This window comes from Melanotaenia boesemani, chromosome 17 (genome assembly GCF_017639745.1).
Source record: "Melanotaenia boesemani isolate fMelBoe1 chromosome 17, fMelBoe1.pri, whole genome shotgun sequence".
In the NCBI taxonomy this organism is placed as follows: Eukaryota; Metazoa; Chordata; class Actinopteri; order Atheriniformes; family Melanotaeniidae; genus Melanotaenia; species Melanotaenia boesemani.
Genome location: NC_055698.1, coordinates 22,968,636 through 22,989,349, shown reverse-complemented (window position 1 = coordinate 22,989,349; position 20,714 = coordinate 22,968,636). Strand labels below are relative to the sequence as shown.

Genomic DNA, 20,714 nt, shown 5'->3' with positions numbered 1-20,714 from the left:
TCTAAGACTCACCTGTATAATCAAACTTGATGTTGGGTTAATCTCAATTATATACAAATACTCCCTATCCTAAAAGCCAAATTTCCCAATTGGGATAAATTAAGTAAAATGATTATTCATCAGGTCCACTGGACTTGTTATGTATCACTTCCCATTTCTGTACACCTGGAATAACAAACCACTGTTTGGAACAACCATCAGCTCTTCCGGGACCTTTGCACAAGAACCAATACTTTATTTTAATTTGTTAGTTTATTTAATGGAAATTTCCATCACCCCCCTTAATGTGCCCCTAAAGCTTTTTTTCCCCAAAACTACCCACATCACACTTTGAGCCCTAAGTTTATTTACCTTGACTTTGCTGTAAAGTAGTGGGCTGGGCCATAAAAAGTGTTTCTCCTTTTACAACAAAAAAAGAACCTTCAGCAAGTTCTGCCGTGTGGGTTGCCACTTTCAATTCAGTTATTCTTAGAGCAACTATAAAATTAAAAATATAACCAGCTTCTCATTGGGCTTGTTCCTTTCCCTATTTAAAGGGATCAATCAGCTAGGAGTGATGATGAGGAAGTGAGAAGAGTACTGCCAGTCTCTGATACTGTATAGCTGAGACAATCATTGCCCTGCAAAAGGCTTATTGTGCTATTAATCACAAAGTAAATGTGCAGCAGTTAATAAATAACCAACAGTCATCGGCAAGTAAATGCATAGCTCAAAATGCAACATAGTCCACAGATTCACTCAAATTAATAATCCACTAAAAACTACATTGCTGCTTGATGCTGACACAGCTCTGTTGTGTTCCGAGCAGCACATCTTACATGCTGGCTGGTACGCTGTCCAAATGGTGTGCAGTTGGCACATTGTGACTATGTGACAGTCTAGCTTTCTCAGTAATCACACGACTCATGACAAGAGAGACCTTGTTTGAAATTCAGACACACTACTGTTTCGTCTAGTGACTTGTTCATGGATTTGCATTTTGTTTTTCACCAGTTTTCTTTTTAAAATTTTAAGAAGAATCTTGCATAGCAAGCTGAGCATGAAATTAAAGGTTATCTTCAATGCTTGAGTTTGGCAGCATATATAAATGAAAACACAGCAAAGTGTTTCTTGTTTATAGGTAGTAACGTAACAGTATCTGGGTGTTCATCTGAACAACAAACTGGACTGGACAGACAATACTAACATGCTTTAAAAGAAAGGACAGAGTAGGCTGTATCGCCTAAGGAGACTCAGGTCTTTTGGAGTGCAGGGGACACTGCTGAGATCCTTTTTTGACTCTGTGGTGGCATCAGCCATCTACAGTATAATGGTGTGGTCTTCTGGGGCAGCAGCATCTCGACTGCTGACAGGAAGAGACTGAACAAACTGGTTAAGAAGGCCAGCTCTGTCCTAGGACGCCCCCTCAACCCGGTGGAGGTGGTGACGGAGAGGAGAATGATGGCTAAGCTTTCGTCTCTGATGGAGAAAACGTCCCACCCTATGCAGGACTTTTTAACAACACTGAGCAGCTCCTTCAGTGACAGACTGCTTCACCCGCAGTGTGTGAAGGAGCGATACCGCAGGTCCTTCCTTCCTGCTGCTATGAGACTCTACAATCTGCACTGCTCCCAGTAGCCCACAAAGCCACAACAGAAACCTAATAACACACACAGATGTGCAATAATGTAAATTCATTTTGCTTTTTATCTAGACTTCCATATAGTTTTATATAGACTTTTTTTTAATAAAGATTTTGTTCTGCACAGTTTTTTGTTCTTACCTGTGTAATGCTGTTTTTGCACCTTTGCTGCTGTGGCACCAAAATATCCCCACTGTGGCACCATTAAAGGATTATCTTATCTTAGATGGCTGTTTGTCTGTGTGGTGTTATTTTTAAGCTCAAGTTAAATTATCGTATTTACTTTACTGATTTATTAAAAATAAATGAATTAATCTGAAAATGAAGACATATTAAATAAAATATTTTCCAGATAAAACAGTCTCCAACAGGGTTACATGCAGACTGCCACTTCTTTTCTTACCTCTTCCAATACATTTTATTTTTAAGTCTGAGTGACATTTTTAATAACTTTCACCATAAGCACAAACATTAGAGAACAAAAGGTCAAACTCTTCTTCATTTAATGTCTTTTTACTAAAAACAGATCAGACTTGTCATCAGCTCCTTAAATTGTTCCACTGTGCTGTTATAAAACAATAATATAAACCATAAAAGGGTTCCAGTATGCAGCAGCTTGTCATCGATTTCATCAACAAGATGAACAGTCAAAATTAGAGCAATGGTTCCTGTACTGTTACCATGATGTCCTTAGAAACAGCTTCTTTGCTTGCTCAAATTGACAATAAATAAATAAATAAATATTTAATTGCTTCAGGGTTATTGTAACAGATTATATTAATAATTGCAATTAAAATTATAATAATTTTGTATAATTACATACACTGATTAGCTGATTCTGACACAGCTGAACTTCACACTTGGTTTAACTCGCTGCAAATTCTTGGACAGTGCTGCTGATGTGCTTTGGCTATAGACATTCGACTAAATTTTTTGTCGCAGGTACTGCAGCCAAAAGGCTTCTCTCCAGTGTGTGTTCTCATGTGCTGCACTAAAGTGTATTTCCTCTGAAAAGCCGCTTCACAGACAGAGCAGCTGAAAGGTCTTTCTCCTTTGTGACATCTCATGTGACAAGTCAAATACGCCACTTTGCTAAAGCTTCGACCACAGACCGAGCAGCTGAAAGGCTTTTTACCGCTGTGAATTCGCGAGTGTTCCACAAAATCCTGTTTGCGTCTGAAAGCTGCTGAACAAACGGTGCAGCTGAAAGGTTTTTCTCCTGTGTGGATTCTTGTATGTTCAACGTAAGCATTTTTCCATTTGAAAGTTGCCGCACAGAAGGCGCAGCTGAAAGGTTTTTCTCCTGTGTGACATCTCATGTGATGAGTTAGACATTCTTTCCTCCTAAAGCATCGTCCACAGACGGAGCAGCTGAAAGGTTTCTTGTCACTGTGAATTTCTGTGTGCTGAATTAAAACTCGTTTTGTTTTAAATGATGCCTTGCAAAAGGTGCAGCTGAAAGGCATTTCTGCCGTGTGGATTCTCTTGTGCCTTAATAGATTTGCCCTGCGTGTGAATGTTTTAAAACATTCGGTGCAGCTGTGTAACTTCTTACTCTCACATCCATCACTTGCAGTGCCATCTTTCAAACCAGGCTGAGGTTCATTGACCTCTTCCCAGTTTCCATCACTGATGTCAGTCTCTGAAGATTTGTCTTCTGATTCTGGTTCTCCAAAAGAATCTCTGTTCACCTCAATCCAACTGTGATGAAGTTGTGAAGACTGAGGTCTTTCTTCCTCATCTTCACTTTTCACAGTGACAGGAATGACTGTGAACTCTGTAACATCAGTCTCCTCTTCTTCCTCTTTGATGTGGGATTTAGGGTCTTCCTGGTTCACACTAGGGCTCCAGTTCTGCTGTTCAGGAATAAACTCTTCTTTGATCACCAGCAGCTGCTGGACATCTGCAGGAAATGAAAACACAAGCATATTAACATGTTATGGAAAATGCTTCTTTTTTATTAACTTATTTTTGCCAGCACTGAATATATTGACATCTACATTTTATCCAACCTGAATTTTAAGATACAAAGAAGTCAAATGTGCATTCTGTCCAAAAGGTTCCTATCCATTTACTGTGTATTACCTTCATGATCAAAGTGACGAGTATCAAAAGGCTGCCTGTAAAATTATCCCTTTAATATTTCTATAATCACACAGTGCCTCTGTAGTTGAAAACACATCACAAGACACTTGGCACTTTCACATGGATATTTAGTGTAACCTATACACCGCTGCTGAAGTTGTGTATATGTGTGACATGGAATGACAGGAGGCACCATGGCATCCTACATAAGGGATGAGTGGTCTGATAAGAACAGTTTTTTTGTTTGTTTTTTTTTTTTTTAAGTGTTAATAGGTTTAGATTTAGTATATATTAGAAAATCATGAATCTCAGATCACTTCTTGCAAAATTTTCCCAGTGATAGTTTTGAAATGTCTTTCAGGTCAGTAACTAGATCCATAAACATACATATCATACACATGAAAACTAAAAAGCTTGTGATGGATTTCCGCAGGTGTAAACACTCTCTTCCAGCACCGCTTAACATCCAGCAAATGGACATCGAGAGCGTGACATCTTACAAGTACCTGGGTGTTCACCTGAACAACAAACTGGACTGGACAGACAACACTAACGTGCTTTATAAGAAAGGACAAAGTAGGCTGTATCTCCTAAGGAGACTCAGGTCTTTGGAGTGCAGGGGACACTGCAGAGATCCTTTGTTGACTCTGTGGTGGCATCAGCCATCTATTATGGTGTGGTCTTCTGGGGCAGCAGCATCTCGACTGCTGACAGGAAGAGACTGAACAAACTGGTTAAGAAGGCCAGCTCTGTCCTGAGATGCCCCCTCAATCCAGTGGAGGTGGATGATGGAGAGGAGAATGATGGCTAAGCTTTTGTTTCTGATTGAGAAAACGTCCCACCCCATGCAGGACTTTTTAACAACACTGAGCAGCTCCTTCAGTGACAGACTGCTTCACCCGCAGTGTGTGAAGAAGAGATACCGCAGGTCCTTCCTTCCTGCTGCTGTCAGACTCAACAATCTGCACTGCTCCCAGTAACCCACAAAGCCACAAAGGAAAACTAATAGCGCACAGACGTGCAATATTAACACTGATCAATAATGTAAATTCATTTTGTATAAAGACATATATATATATCTATATATATATATAGACACAGACTTTTATATAGTTTTTGTTTTGTACAGCTTTCGTTCTTATCTCTGTAATGCTTGCTGCTATAGCACCGAAACAGTGGGACAAATAAAGGATTTTCTTATCTTATCTACATTGTTATAAAACGACTGAGTAGTCTTTAGTTGCAGCTTTAATGTCAGTAACAGACAAATAAACATGTAGTTTACCACAAAGCTGAGAGAGCAGCCTATCTCCAGCTGGACTATCAGGTGTGCTCAGCATCCGGACTTTGGACATTTTCACACAATCACAGCAGGCGAATATTTTCTAATATTTTCTTCAAAAGATCCGTCCCAAACAGTCTGTCCTCCATCAGCAGTGTTGCTATGGTTCACTGTTGACCAGCCCTTGTCAGTTTGCCTGCAGCTAGCATGCTAACCTAACGTCAGTAGCTTTGTGGCAAAGATAAGCCATTAAATTTAATGACTTTAACGAAAATTGTGAACAGCACAGAGTCAATACAGAAACGTTTCTAATACATACTAAGGTCTGACTAAACACTGAGTTTAAACAACCTGACAGAAGAAGGATGCCGACTCTGTGTGCATAGCTGCTAGCCTGCTACTGCTGTTGTTTAGGAGAAAATAACTTCCGCTGGTGATGCTGTAACTTCCGCCTTCACAGTTTGAGCCACAGCCCATCAACCACACAGTTCACAGAAAAGGGCCGGGGAAGTCAGTGAATGAAGGCGATGTTATGTAGAGCCACTTGCTGAAGGTAGTGGAAAGTAAACATGATCTGATATGTATCCAGGAATTTTGTAGAACTAAGCAAAATGGTGCTGTAAATGTGGCACCTTTTTCTATTTTTTTCTGAGGGTGGACTTTCTGTTTCAGACTTTGAAAACCCCTGACCTAAACTAAAGAAACCGTATTTATTTTGTGTGATCCCCTAATAGTGCAACGTGAGCCGACCTTCAGCTGAACTGTAAAATCAGTCATCTCATTTTAATAGCCTTTTCCCCAACACTGCCAGCATCTGAACCTCAAACATCGACCCATGATAACATCGACTATTCTTCCACCCACAAACTCAATCACAGCCTGCTCTCCATTAAATTGCACTATGTGGGCATCAACGTTGTAGATAAATTGTTTTTCTCTTTCTTTTCTCTTGTCTAAAGCAACCTCTGTGGTTGTGTCACTTTATTTAGTAAAAGCAGGGTGTCTGTTAAAATGAAAACACATTTAGGTGTTAAAAGATTTTAAGGCATATTTAATTACACATTTGTAATAATACATGTGTAATGTAATATTATACATACATAATTTGTAAGAATGCTTGTGCTGTTTACATTTAAAGGGCTAATACAGCTTTATGACAATGTTAAAATAACTGTATAGAAAAAAATGTGTCTAATGAGGAGATTAAGATAAATATCTTAAGATTCACAAATTCCTTTTAAACAGAATTCTTCATACCAAAAATATTAAGAGGAATGTTTGTTAGAAAGATTAAAAGATCTGATATAAGGAATTGTTGGTGACAAAAATAATATTAAAAGGTAAACAGAATTTAAGTATTGCATAAAATAACAGGTAACTGCAACCTCACAATGACTCATTTCATATTTATTTAAAACTTACACATTTAAAACGGTAACACTTTGAAACTAAGAAATGTCATGCTTTAAAGAATATGACTTTGATGCAGCACAAGGGCTTAAAATTTGTGTAATGTGTTAAATGCACACACAAACACACACAAGGTGAATCCCAGAGGAGCAAATTCTTTTACATCAGCTTAAAAAACTGCCATTTACTTGTTTCGACAAACCAACCTAACCCACACTGGATTTCTGCTGTAACTATAGCATTCATTTACCTACACATTCTTCATTTTATGACATGCAGTTGCCTAAATGAAAAGTAAACAATCACAACATATAAGCTAATATATTTTCAATTTACATCCCTCAAATTTGGACTCCATCTTGTCTGAGTTCTCCGTAGTCGAATCATTTGGTAACAAGCTTAATACACAAGCAAGTATAATTATGCTCAAATGTGTTAGGTTAAAAGACAAGCATGTTCTCCACCTAAGGCTTTACACATCAAGCCTCTATATCGCCACAAGTGAAGCAAAGTTAAAGCATTTCGTCTTCAAACAGAGCAGCCTTACAACCTTAAAATAACCAACAATCTGTTGTTTTCAACAATTTGTCTTCACTTTCATTCATTTGTGACTATCTCTTTCCTTTCAAAGGATTCAGCCTCTCTGGGATTCACTTATTATATCTCAAAAAGTTTCCAGCATGTTGCCAATTAAGCTAATAGCTTCTAAAAATGTTCCACTATGCGTTTTGTTTAGTTGTGACCAGAATGCAACGTCTGTTGCTGTAAAGATCTGAGTTTTTTTTTAAATGTATCAAAATTATGTTTTTCATGATCACACATTTTTCTTAACCCATCACATTTAGCCTACAACAGAATGGGATACTTAACCTCCTGTTACTGTACTCATTAACTCAGACGTGTAATTTCTAAGAGGTCTGAAGACATCAAAAAACATACTTCTTATTTAAAATACTCATTCAGGCCTCCTGTAGCTGCATACTTAGTACAGCTTGTGGAATTATAGTAGAAAGTAGTATGGTGAAATTATGGAAATATTTTCTTCAATTTGGTTTAAAAAAAAAGTGAAAAATTAAATTATATTAAAAATTAGATAAAGTGTATCAAAGTTAATGCAAGCTTTACAACAACTTGTAAAAAGATCCTCGACTTGCTCATGTATTATTTGATACTGATCCTCTAACAGTCTCATCTGCTGCTTGAACTGTTTTTATCCTGTTACAATACAAAAAATAAATATATCCCCTGTCAATGGCTATAATTCAGGGATGGAGTGGCTCATCGCCTTCCAATCAAACTCTTTTAAAGCATTATTAACATCATATTCAGTCAAAAGAACGTCCAGGGTCAGTCATAAAATGACTTGTTCCTGTAATATTGCCTTTGTGTCCATTTGTAGCAGCAATTCCCACACAGCTGGAGTTAGCTCAGCTTACCTTCCTGCAGCTGCCAGGCCAGGACAGCGCTGCTGATGTGCTTTGGCCCAGGACAGCTGAGTAAATCTTTTGTTGCAGCCATTGCAACTGTAAGGTTTTTCTCCTGTGTGGATTCTCATGTGTGGCTTTAAACTGTCCTTCCTTTTAAAAGTTGCATTACATACAGAACAGCTGAAAGGCCTTTCTTCCGTGTGGGTTCTCATGTGCTGCATTAAAGCACATTTCCTATGAAAAGCTGCTGTGCAGACAGAGCAACTGAAAGACCTTTCATCTTCATGAAATCTCATGTGGCGAGTTAACCGAATGGACTTAGTGAAGCTTTGACCACAGACATGGCAGATTAGCTTGTCCTCACTGTGCAGCGTTGAATGGCTGACTAAATCCTGTTTCCTTCTAAAAGCTGCCTCACACATGGAGCAGCTAAAAGGTTTTTCTCCTGTGTGGATTCGAGTGTGTTCCACAAAAGCATGTTTCCATTTAAAAGCAGCTTTACAAAAAGAGCAGGTGTAAGGTTTTTCTCCTGTGTGGCACCTCATGTGTCGACGAAGACTTACATTGCAACTGAAACTTCTATCACAAACTGAGCAGGTGAAAGGTTTCTCTCCACTGTGTGTTCTCAAATGTCGCTTTAAACTATCTTTCCTTATGAAAGCCGCCTCACAGCAAGGACAGCTGAAAGGTTTCTCTCCTCTGTGGATTTTCAAGTGTTCCACTAGAGTCCTTTCACTTGTATAAGATGCCTTACAGATGGAGCAGCTGAAAGGTTTCTCTCCTGTGTGGGTTCTTGTGTGATCCACTAAATCACGCTTCCAAATAAATGCTTCATTACAGACGGAGCAGCTGTATGGTTTTCTTCCAGTGTGACATCTCATGTGTTGAGTTACCCATCCCTTTCTTCTGAAGTTTTGACCACAGACCGAGCAACTGAAAGGTTTCTCATCACTGTGTGTTCTCATGTGTTTCACCAAGGCTTGTTTCCATATAAAAGCAGCCTTACAAAGTGAGCAGCTGAAGGGTTTTTCTCCTGTGTGGATTCTCTGGTGTCTTAACAAATATGCCCTGAGGCTGAAAGTTTCACCACATTCAGTGCAGATGTGTGACTTTTTACCACTCTCGCCTCTCCTATCACTTGCTAATTCTTTATTTTTTCTCACAGAGTTTGCATCTGACTGAGGTTCAGTGCTTTCCTCCCAGTTTCCTTCACTGATGTCCGTCTCTGATGACTCTGAAATATCATCTTCAGTATCTGATTCTAAGCAATGATTTGGATCTGGTTCTCCCAATGAGTCTTTGTTCTCCTCAGTCAGGCTGTGATTAAGCTCTGAGGGCTGAGGTTTCTCTTCATCTTCTTCATTCTTCAAAGTGACAGGGCTGAAAGTGAGCTTGTTGATATCAGCCTCCTCTTGTTCCTCTTTAATGTGACGGAGCTTTAGGTCCTCCTCGTCCAGACTCAGACTTGAGTTCTGCTGATCAGTACAAAACTCCTCTTTGATCACTGACAGCTGCTGGACATCTGCAAGAGACGGAAAGACAGACATGTCATTTATCTTACTATTTATCCAACCTAGTAGTCACAAAACAAAACTGATCAGGATTCACAGTTTAACATCCTTTTACATCTTGTAATGTTCCTCACCCTTCATTCACACATGCCCATTAAAGTGACTAAAAGAGTCATAATGCACACCAATATATTTGATTTATGTAAGAAATGAAAGTGCATGAAGTCTGATAGAACATGATAGTTCCTGCTGAAAACATGTTCTTCTAACATATTTTAGGTATAACCATGGAAGAGACAAGTTTGAACATTTACTTAATAAGGCAACCTGATTCTTCTGAGCACCATGTTGATTTTTTTACCACCTATGTTGTGTGTGACTGTATGCGGAAAGGGATACATATATGCTACCAGGGGCAATCTAGTCAGATTGTCTTCAATTTAAAATGTTTTGGAAAAGCAATAGGGGGATATTTCACTAAAATAGGACAAACATATTCAGGTGCCACCATTAACAGAAGCATTGTACTGTGTGTGTACAGAATTGTAACATGCTGACAGCATGGTGCAGACTTGAATACCTCATCACAAGACATTGTGATAAAATTCGGGAGAACTTACAAACAGAAACACACAGTTATTGACATTGACAGTATTCCTGTGGTGTCAGCAGTGTGAAGTCTTGCCACCACATTTTATGGGAGCAAGAAAGAACCCTAATGCTGCATTTGCAGAGCCACCCCCATCTACATGAACCAGCATCATCCTTCTCAACACATTTTCTCCCTGTTGTCATCTGAGAGAAGACGTACAAGCAAGTACAAGTGTGTGTGTGTGTGTGTGGGTGTGTGTGTGTGTGTGTGTGTGTGTGTGTGTGTGTGTGTGAACAGCCGTTTAATAGAGCTTTAATAGAGATTTTCCTTATCCAGCTAATAAAATAAAAATAAATGAATAAATAAAACCATGGCTATGTTGAAGATACCGCTTAAAACAACTATAAATAAAATGTTTAATAAGTTTAAAAAAAAGAGAAAAAAAGGCATATGGACTTTGTTACCATAAAGTTGTGAGTACTTCCCAGATGAACTGTTTGCTGGCTCATCTGCTGGACTTTGCCGCTGCTTCTCCAACACAGTTAACATCTGGACAGCAGACATAAAAAAATCTCAGCAGATTTTTTCCCTCTATGAACTCAAACAAACAGTCTGTTCTTCATTCAACTGTGGCTCTGATTTTAAGTGGTGCTCAGTTTCGTTCCTTTCAGTCTGCTTTAAGCTATCACGCCAAGCTAATGTCCGTAGCTTTGAAAAGCAGTCAGGAAATCAGTAAACGAAAACACAAACAGCAGAAAGTAAATAACACGAAGTTCGCTCAGTCACGTTTACTAAACACACATAAAGCCGCCCAGAATGAATACACACTCAAAAAGAAGAAAGCGCGATACGCTGCTTTTGCTGCGGCAACAAATTCACTTCCGGTTCGCAGTTGTTTCCCACTGGCCTTCAGAATAAAAGCTCATGTTGTTTACAAATCCCACATTAATTCAAAGTAAGATTATCTAAAGAATTTAATAGAAAACGAAAATGTATCTCTTCAATAATTTTTGTTAAGTTCATTTTATAGATGCTCTATATTTTCTTAAACATTGCAGGGAGACACGTATTCACACACTTTAAGTGATGTTAAAACTTTTTAATATTATGTATCTATCAAGATGTTTAACCACTGATAATCATTTTATTTCAAAGTGAGTACCTATATAACATGCCTAAGTCCATCATTCCACAACCAGAAGCCAATAAATTCTGACAATCTTTGAAGATTCATGGTGACTTGTTCTCCACCATCATAACAGCTTTCCACAAGGGTGTTTACTGAGCTCCCTGGTGTGCATGCTACTTATATGACTGCTTTGCAAAGTACCTGTGCAACTATACTGTCAAGTTTGCAAATAACACAGTGTTCTATATATACAAGTCAAATCTATATAACAAGGTTCTATATATATAGAACCTTGTTACTATAGGTTTATATAGTGCTTTTACCCAATTTTACAATATACATCACATTCACCCATTAACACACTGATGGGGGAAGCTGCCATGCAAGGTGCTCAACCACGACCCATCAGGAGTAATTTGGGGTTTGGTGTCTTGCTCAGGGACAGTTCGACATGAGTTTGACAGGCCGAGGATTGAACCAGCAACCATCAGGCTACAAGACGACCACTCTACCCAATGAGCCACCGCTGCTCCTATAGCCACCCTCTTATAGGGGGGAGGCGGAAGAGCTCCATGGGTGGTGTGACACAAACAACCTGTGCATCATTGTGGAGAAGACAAAAGAGATGATGGTGGACCTTAGGAGGAGAGTTTACATGCTTAATCACCTCTTCATCAGAGGAGAGGTTTTTGAGCTGGTGACCATACTTAAATACCTGGGTCTGCATATGTTCAACAACCTAACGTAGACCACAAACACAGTCAAGAATGCTCACCAACGGCTGCATTTTATGAGGAGGCTGAGGCAGGTCGGCCTTGGTGTGTCTAGTATGGTGTGCTTGAAAATCTAAACCTAATCTTTTACAGAATCTAAACAAGAATCCAAAAAAACTATATATATGTTTAAAAAAGATCAATTAAAACATTTTTAGACCCCCTATTTCTTTTACCCAGTGTCTGAAAGACAGGATTATTTTTTAGATGCTTAGAACTTTAGGACACATAAAGTGGAAATGGATTTCTTACACAGAGCTAAATAAAATTTAATTACCATTGTAGACCATTCACCACCTTAAGAAAAAAGAAAATAAAAATGTTGTCAGTAGACACTATTGTGACAATTTTCTGTCACAAACTTTTAGCTGGACAGGACAAGTCAACTACCCTATATCACAGTTGACTATCTACTGGAAGAGATTAAATACAGTTAAAATTGTACAGTCAAAAGAAAAATGGGCATGCTAGATGAAATACGGCACTTTTTCAGCTCACTACTAACCACATAGGTTCTGTATGTGAACATTAGGAGTGGGATGTCTGTCACAGCAGTAACTGTTAAAACATGTGGACTTGTGAAATGTCATTTAACCTTATTAAACGGTGCATGTTTTACATTCACCCTTTAACATACTTATGGGTACGTAAGTTCAGTTTTTTCCAAGGGCAACATGTGGGAGGCAAAGTTATGTGGAGAGCATGTAGAGTCTAGAAATGAAACCACTAGGTTTGTGATTAGTTGAGCTCAGTCAATCAGTATAAACAGTACTAATCGCATTTTCCTTGCTTGTGTTTCTGTTTCCTGCAGACATCCAGAAACTGTCTGAAAACTGGAGCCCCACTCTGTACCAGGAGCAGTTAAAACCCCTAAACTTCAAAGAGAAACAGGAAGGGACTGATATCCCAGAGTTATCCATCAGTGAAATACCTGTGAAAAGTGAAGATGATGAAGTGAAATCTCAGTGTTCAGAGCTTCATCACAGCCAGAGAGAGAACAGCAACTCTGTAAGAGGATCAGACCTAGATGCAGATCAGTGTTCCGGACCAGACGGTGAAGATAATACATCAGGCTCATTAAAGGGTATTGATCTCGATACATCAGACTCTTCAGACACAGATGTCAGTGATGGAAACTGTGAGGAGAGCAATGATCATCAGTCAGATATAAACTCCGTGAACAGTGATATTCATAAAAAGATGTACAGGTGCACTATGTGTGGTGTAACATTTGACTCCAAAACAAATCTATTAGGACACAAGAAATTCCACAAAAGAATCCACAGTGAAAACAGACTTTTCAAGTGCTCTGTCTGTAAGGCGGAGTTTACGATGAAATACCTTTTAGTGCAACATACAAGAATCCACACAGGAGAAAAGCCTTTCAGTTGCTCCGTCTGTGGACAAAGCTTCATAAAAGGGGAGAATTGGACTCGTCATATGAGGTTACACGCAATGGAAGAACCTTTTAAAAATGTTTTGGTACAGCACATGAAAACCCACAGTGAAGAGGAGCCTTTCTACTGCGCTGAAGGTGGTTGTAGTTGCAGTGGGAATTCAAATCTGGCCAATCACATGACATGTCACACAGATGAGGGACTTTTTATCTGCTCTGTGTGTAAGGCAGCTTTTAAATGGAAATGGGCATTACTGAAGAACACAAAAGCACATAAAGAAGGAAACTTTACATCTGCAATATTTGTCACAAAAGATTTTCTCAATATTTAGGGATCAAAACACATCGGTAGCACTGTAGAGCAGCTGCAAGCAAAGCGACTGGACACATCCACAAATCCTTGAATTAAAAATCAACTTGATAAGATCATTCATTGCTACAGTCACTGAGAGTCTTCCTCCAGTTAGCAGGAATGATGGTCAGTAGATTTATTTATAAGTAAATGACAGCGATGCAAACTTTAACATAGATGTGTGGTGAATCCTGCCATTTTATGATTACAGCTGTTTGTCTTAAAAAAAAAGAACAAAAATAAAGTGAAGACCTTTAACAACATTTTTTAACAGGCAGAAGGAACTTAATTTTTTATGCAAAAATTATGTTTAACTAAGGAGGGAATCGCTGATCCTTCTTTCTGGGGGGTGAAAATTCACATTGTGAAATTCTGCTAAAACCAGTGTCTGAATTCCTGCAAGTAAAGTGAGGGGAATACTAGATTAGGCACTAATGGGGAAATTGTGATATTTTACTATTCAACACATTGTTTGATGCCTAAAACGATATAATGAAACATTTCCTTGTAAGATTATTTTCCTTCTGTGGTAAACTTGTTTTTTTATTACTTTTATTTCAATCTTTATTTGAGTGTTTCTCTGCATGGTCTTTGACATGGACTCTTATGGATTTTTAGTTGGTTTTCTGTGGAAATTTAACATGCAAACTTAAGATGAGGCTTGGATGTAAGGGTCAAGGGACCTTGGAAACCCTAAAGTTCTACTCCAACTCTTGAGTTTGACCATACAGCTAGTTCTTGTATATATATATTTTTTTTAAACTTTTTTAAGGGTATTTTCACTGAAGAGAATAGCTATTTGATTTGATGTTTATTTCAAAACAAAACTGTTAATAAAGGTTTGTAAATGGGATATTGCTTCTGTCATTCTTGTTATTAGGCAGCCGTTTCAGATTAGTATGCACCTATAAAATGTCAACAATAACCCCAGATCCAGTAAATGGACTTTGTGGTGTTCACCTTTATCTAAGGCAGGGTTGAGGGACCCTGGTCCTTGAGAGCCACCATCCTGCAATTTTTAGATGTTTCCCTGCTCCAACACACCTGGTTCGTATCAAAAGGATCTGACAACCCATAAACTTCTGCACAATGACTCATTCATTTGAATCAGGTATATTGGAACAGGGAAACATTTAAAAATTACTGGATGAGGGCCAAGATTCCCCACCACTGATCTAAGGTTTTGTTTGACTCATCAGCCTTCAAACGTTAGCTTACCATGCTAACTGGAAATAGTCTGACAGCAGACAGAACAAAGCGACATACCCCCCCAGAATAATAGTTTGTTCCCAACTTTATGGTAACCATTTTCTCTTCCTTTGAAAGAAATTAAAAAACACCCTCACAATCAAACGGGGAAGCAAGCAACAATTACAACTGTCCACAAAATGCAAGGCAAGACCTCCATTTGTCAAAATCCAGCTTGGTAAACTGTGACATAAATGTGACAGGACTACACCAAATAGCACACCAGGGGAGCTGCATGGGGGATAATGAGAGACTGAACACTGAGCTCTGGGTCTATAGCAGATGCACAAAGCCTACATGCTCTTTACTGTCAAGCCTCCTTCAGAGGTCAACTGAGTTTGTCTTAGTATTTAACCATGCTGCCATCTGCTGAAACAAAAAAGCTACAAAAGTACTTTGTATTTGTTTGGACATCAAGGTTCTATTTGTATATTCAAAATAACAATATCATTTTTTAAATAAAAACAATACATTTTAAAAAGTGTTAAAGCTTTAACAAGATCCACAGAAATGCAGTAACACATTAGGAGGTGTTACAGGAAGAAATGCACAAATTAACGGGAAAACATATCGTTTTATTTATTTATTTATTTTCATTTAGAATTAAAATGGAGCATCATTCATCTCATTTATAATACGTTTTTTTTTTTGTTTGTTTTTTTGCAAAGTTAATACGACTTTAGTGACCTGCTTAGAGAACAATGGGATGTTTCCATCGTTTCATTAAAGCCTCTATTGTCATTTTGATCATCGTCATCAGAAAAGTAAAAAGAAAATTATGACAAGCAAACACAGTTTGAGTTTTATTACGAAACTCATCACCAGAAGTAGAAGCTAACGCTTCCGGGGAAGGTGAAGTCGACTGGAGTGAAGTGGCCAGTTATCAGTTTTAAGGATGGATGTAACGTGTAAACAACAGAAAGTTGTTCGAGGTCGTACAGGTTTGTTTTCCTTCTTCTTCTGATAATCAGTTCGCTGCTTTGGTTTTGTAAAAAGAATTAAAAAAAGGCATTGCTAAGCTACGTTAAAGAATAACTCGTATAAACTAATTAGCTGCAGCTAGCTTGCTGCTATATGGTTTTAATTATATGGATGTCATTCAGTTTCATTTTGGAAGGTAACTTTAGTCGATTACTTATTATTTTTTTGTTTATTTGTTTTTATTTGTGCTGTTAGACGTAGCACTAAACCCCGATCTGGTCCAACTATCGAGTTATGTGCCTGACATTAGGGTTGGCATACTTTGCAAGTATATAAGCATCTAATTTGTATGCAAATAACCCCAAACAAGCGGGTGGTATCTGGTTCTATATAAATATTTTTTAAAGTGCAATAATAGTTCATAACAAGTAATCATAGTGAATTGTGTGTTGCTGCCTTAAGAAGGATTGGTCGTTATCAGTAAAATACCTCAAATGTTCACGCAGAAGTTGCCTCTGATTAGAGAAGACTGGTTCATGTTCATGAGAATATATGTATTTATATTTGATGTTAAGAAATACAATTATTCCTAAATTATCAATTTTCTTTTATTTAGTACTTATATGATATGATAATTGTATTTAGTATAAAGAGTTCCCATAGTTTTATTGTTAATGTTATATATTGTATGATATACATGTATAAGTCAGTTCCTTTTAAAGTCCACCAACCACATGTACTGGCTACTGATTGCTGTACTTATCAAGTCCTTTAGCTAAGCTTTTGGCTGCAGATTGCAGGTAGACATTTCTGTAATGTGAAGTCTGTAATGGGAACTTATGCCGCTGCTCCAAGGTCTTCAGTCGGTGAAGAAACCCAGGGTTATAATAACGATAACAATAATAATTTCCTGCTGACAGAGTATTTATTCCTTAGTTATGCTTGCTTATGCATAAATGACAGAACAAATCTGTGTTTTTATATATACCTATTGGTAGGCCTTATCCACTTTGTTAACCATGAGATAACAGCTGTCCCACCACTTCAATTCACCACTTCAAATTTTCTATGAGTTGAAGTTAGGAGAGTACTTCCTACTTATGAACTGACACAGATGCAAAAAATATAAAAAATTGTTTTCTGCAATATTTGTGTTTTTCAGAAGTCCCAGAGCCGTTGGACGTAAAGGCAGAGGAACGACACACTCATGATCAGGAGGAACTCTGTCCTGTTCAGAGAGAAACAGAAGCTGGTGGAGGGGACTGCAGAGGGTCACATTCTAGTGGATATGACAGGAATCCAGACTTTTCTGAACCTATAAATGAAAATAGTGATAAAGAGTTGGACATAAAATGTCACAGCTCAGTGTGTGGTGAGACAAGTTGTGATTCATCACAACATCACAGCTACCTCAACAAACAATTGAGCGGTTGTGATGACAAGGACGGTGTTAAAAATAACAAGGATGAAAGTGTCAGAGATTTCTGTAAACAGAGCAATCCACTGCAGTCAGGTTTAAACAATCAAGTAAAAGAAGAAATCTCAGACAGTGATTCAGGTGGTCCAACGGTCAAGAATCTACTTTGTTTTTTTTGTGGGACAGAATTTGCAACAGGAGGACTTCTGACAAAACACATATCTATCCACACGGGAGAAAAAGTCTTCTGCTGCATTATTTGTAACAGAACATTCACCTTGGAGTCGGAGCTTGTAAGTCATGTGTGTGCTACTGAGTCCTCTCAGAATCATCAGAGCAGAACCGAAGAAGAAATTATTGCCAACAAACTGTTAAATTGCTCTCGGTGCGGTGAAGAATTTTCCAGGCGTCAAGATTTAAATGTACACCTCAGATGTCACACGAGGGAAGACTCGTTCAAATGTTCGGTTTGTAGCGCAGTTTGTACCGACAGAGACGCCTTAATTCAACACATGAGGATCCACACCAGACAAACGCAGTTTAACTGCTCAGTTTGTGGAAAAGACTTTGCTTGGAGAAGACATCTCACGAAGCATATGGAAGTTCACAAGAAAAGAAAAAAAGTCTTCAGGTGCAGAGTTTGTTCTGCTGAATTTTGTACCTATTATGTTTTGTCTAAACATAAGCTCATTCATCAGTCTTCAGAGGTTGATCACGACCAGACTGAGGAGAATGAAGATAAACAAGAAAACATGGAAACAGCAGATGATGGAGAGGACTGTGGCGAACCAGAAGCCTCTGACCCAAGTATACAACCAGAGACAGATGAGGAGGCTTCACCAGCCTTTAAAGCTGGAGATGGGGACTTTGGGGAAGAGACTAGAGAATCTCAGTCTGATTTAACTTCTATCAAACCCGATGATGTCTCTGAGAGTGACAAAAAGATGGACACAGAACAGTTCACATACAGAGAGGATTTAAGTCAGCATACTGTTTACCAAACAGAGGTACACAGAGAAGTGAAGCAGGAGGAACCAGAACCTCCACAAATTAAAGTGGAACCAGAGGAGACTGAGATTACCAAGTTCACATTCAGTCCTGTCCCTGTGAAGACTGAAGAAGATGAAGAGAAACCTCAGTTTTCAGAGCTTTATCTCAACCAGACTGAGGAGAGCAGAGACTCTGTGGGAGGACCAGAACTAGTCAAAAACTCAGATCCCGATTTTGGAGCGATGTCCTTCAAAAGTGATGACAGTGCAGACAGTGATTTTTGGAAAGAGACCAAAGGACCTCAGTCAGGTCTAAACTCTGAATCAGAGTCATGGAAAAATCCGTTAAGCGGTTCTGATGAAAAACCGTTGGAGTCTCTGCAGCCAGAGACGGATGACAGCGTTGACAGCGACTTTTGGAAAGATTACAAGAAACCACAATCAAGTTTGAACTCACTGAAACATGAAGCTTCAGAAAGAGGCGCAAAATATGTAAATGACTTGAAACCATACAGCTGTTCGATGTGCAGCAAAGCATTTCGCTACAGTTCCTATTTGAAGACTCACATGAAACAGCACACTGAAAGGTATTTTTGTTCTCTTTGTGGTTATAAATCTACTTCCAGTTCAAATCTTAAGGTTCATATGAGAACTCACACGGGAGAGAAACCATTCAGTTGCCCAATTTGTGATAAAAAATACACAAACAAGGCGAGTATGCAGTCTCACATGTCTGTCCATGCTGCAGAAAGGAAGTACAGTTGTGATGTGTGTAAGAAAAGCTTTGCTTGGTACACTGAACTGAAATACCATCAGTGTGTTGGTGAGTCCTCACAAGAACAAACATACGAGGAGGAAGCCAACATAAATCTGAAGTGCAACAAATTATACAGCTGAAGTAATCATCATCAGGTGCTGGTTGAATCATTTGTTTTGGTTATCCTTTTCATGTATTGATGGCATCATTCAGCCAATTACAATAGAAGTACTCAGTCATTTGTTCATACTTCAGTCTGTCTGTCTATTTATCTATTAACTATTTTAAAGATCATCTCATATTCCTCACCAACTTTTATGAAGTGAACTTGTCAGAGTTCAGTGAAAACACAGATGTTGTTCTTTATGCTTCCACTGCACATAACATTAAAACTGAAACTTGAACCATGAAACCTCCTGTCTACCTCCATACAACAGTTTCACAAGTTCAAACAAAGAAACTTTACTGAGAAAGATGGTCCTTGTTTCAGATGAATGGTAAAAATTTATCTCCTGAAATCCTCCTGGATTTGTGAGATTTCTTTGCTCTCTTTTATGTCAGTTCTTAATTTATTATTCAAAAGGATGCTTGTTTGATATAACAAATCAGGTTAAATTGAGCCTCTGACAAATTTTTGTTTATATTATAGGTTAAATTCTTATTTTAATATTTCTTTTTTGGGTAAATGGTTGTTGGTGTCGCATAAACAATTGTTTATAAAAGGGATGAGAATTTTTTTCAGCTGATTTTAATGTTATGAAATCTTCAAGCTTTAATTTAATCTGTTGTTGTAATTAAGTTATTTCACTTAGATTGTCATCATTTTCTAGCTCTTGTCTATTAAACTCTTTAAATGCATGTCTGTATTAATAGCGCTTTAGTAATAAAATTATAAATATTAACCTATTAACCTGTAAGTGTTAACATGATTATATTGTGCTCTAACTGGTTGGAGGGATAGATTCAGTACTACGGTACAATTATTATTATTATTGTTATTATTATTATTATTATTTTGTATGAAATGGAGCAATCTAATTAAATAACCTGGAGTTCAGTAGAATTAGGATTTATGTTTATGCACATCAGCCGCTGTCCATACCAAAGGTATATTCTGGTGAAATGAAAACATTAATCTGGTGCCTACAAGTACTTAAAATGAAGCTAATACAACCATAGATCAACAACTAAGCATGTGACATCTTTCATTAATGTGCTGTACATTTGAATGAGGAAGGTTTATAATGCCACTTTTTACACATTAAAATCCACATACTACATTAGTTCAGTGAACAGTCTGAGGCCACATCCATGCAGAGATGAAACAGTTTAGTTTTACAAAACGTTTTTTGCACAGAGAAACTTTCCCAGAAAGGTACGTGTCCACACAATTCCAGTGAAAATGCTGTAGTATGGCAGGCTGGGGTTTATCTTTATCATCTTTACTCTTGACATGGACAGGACTGGATGAGACCTTGCTGATATAGACCTCCTAATTCTTCGTTAATTACTGGGTCCCCCTAGTCCAGACTGGAAACTCCCACCTTCAGCTTGTCTCCACCAACAATCACTTTTAAGACACCTGGAGTAAACCTGAAACAGGCATACATATTTAAATCAGTTTTTTCTATTACATTAAAAGTTGGGGATATTTGGCTTTTGTATGACACCAGAATGAACCTAAAATGCACTAAAATATGTACAACAGTTCAGCGGATAAGTACTTCCGCTTTATTCAAGACCTTCACAATAAAAGAGGAAAAAATATTGCGCAATCTGCAGCACCTAACAAAATTGGACAAAT

At 38.1% G+C, this 20,714-nt stretch overlaps 3 protein-coding genes across 3 annotated transcripts; 1 reads left to right on the top strand and 2 right to left on the bottom strand.

Annotated features, from left to right (window-relative positions):
• Window positions 1–2,339: 2,339 nt before the first annotated feature.
• Window positions 2,340–5,407, bottom strand: LOC121656824 (gastrula zinc finger protein XlCGF8.2DB-like). Its single transcript, XM_042011989.1, has 2 exons — window positions 4,992–5,407; window positions 2,340–3,524 (listed from the first exon to the last, which is right to left on the bottom strand). The coding sequence occupies exons 1-2, from the start codon at window positions 5,059–5,061 to the stop codon at window positions 2,476–2,478; spliced, it is 1,119 nt and encodes a 372-aa protein (XP_041867923.1). The 5' UTR covers window positions 5,062–5,407; the 3' UTR covers window positions 2,340–2,475.
• A 609-nt stretch (window positions 5,408–6,016) lies between these two features.
• LOC121656821 (gastrula zinc finger protein XlCGF57.1-like) lies at window positions 6,017–10,781 on the bottom strand. Its single transcript, XM_042011986.1, has 2 exons — window positions 10,393–10,781; window positions 6,017–9,347 (listed from the first exon to the last, which is right to left on the bottom strand). The coding sequence occupies exons 1-2, from the start codon at window positions 10,490–10,492 to the stop codon at window positions 7,831–7,833; spliced, it is 1,617 nt and encodes a 538-aa protein (XP_041867920.1). The 5' UTR covers window positions 10,493–10,781; the 3' UTR covers window positions 6,017–7,830.
• Window positions 10,782–15,666: 4,885 nt separating this feature from the next.
• On the top strand, window positions 15,667–19,902 carry LOC121656813 (zinc finger protein 676-like). The gene is made up of 2 exons (XM_042011973.1): window positions 15,667–15,767; window positions 16,910–19,902. The coding sequence occupies exons 1-2, from the start codon at window positions 15,722–15,724 to the stop codon at window positions 19,048–19,050; spliced, it is 2,187 nt and encodes a 728-aa protein (XP_041867907.1). The 5' UTR covers window positions 15,667–15,721; the 3' UTR covers window positions 19,051–19,902.
• Window positions 19,903–20,714: the final 812 nt, after the last annotated feature.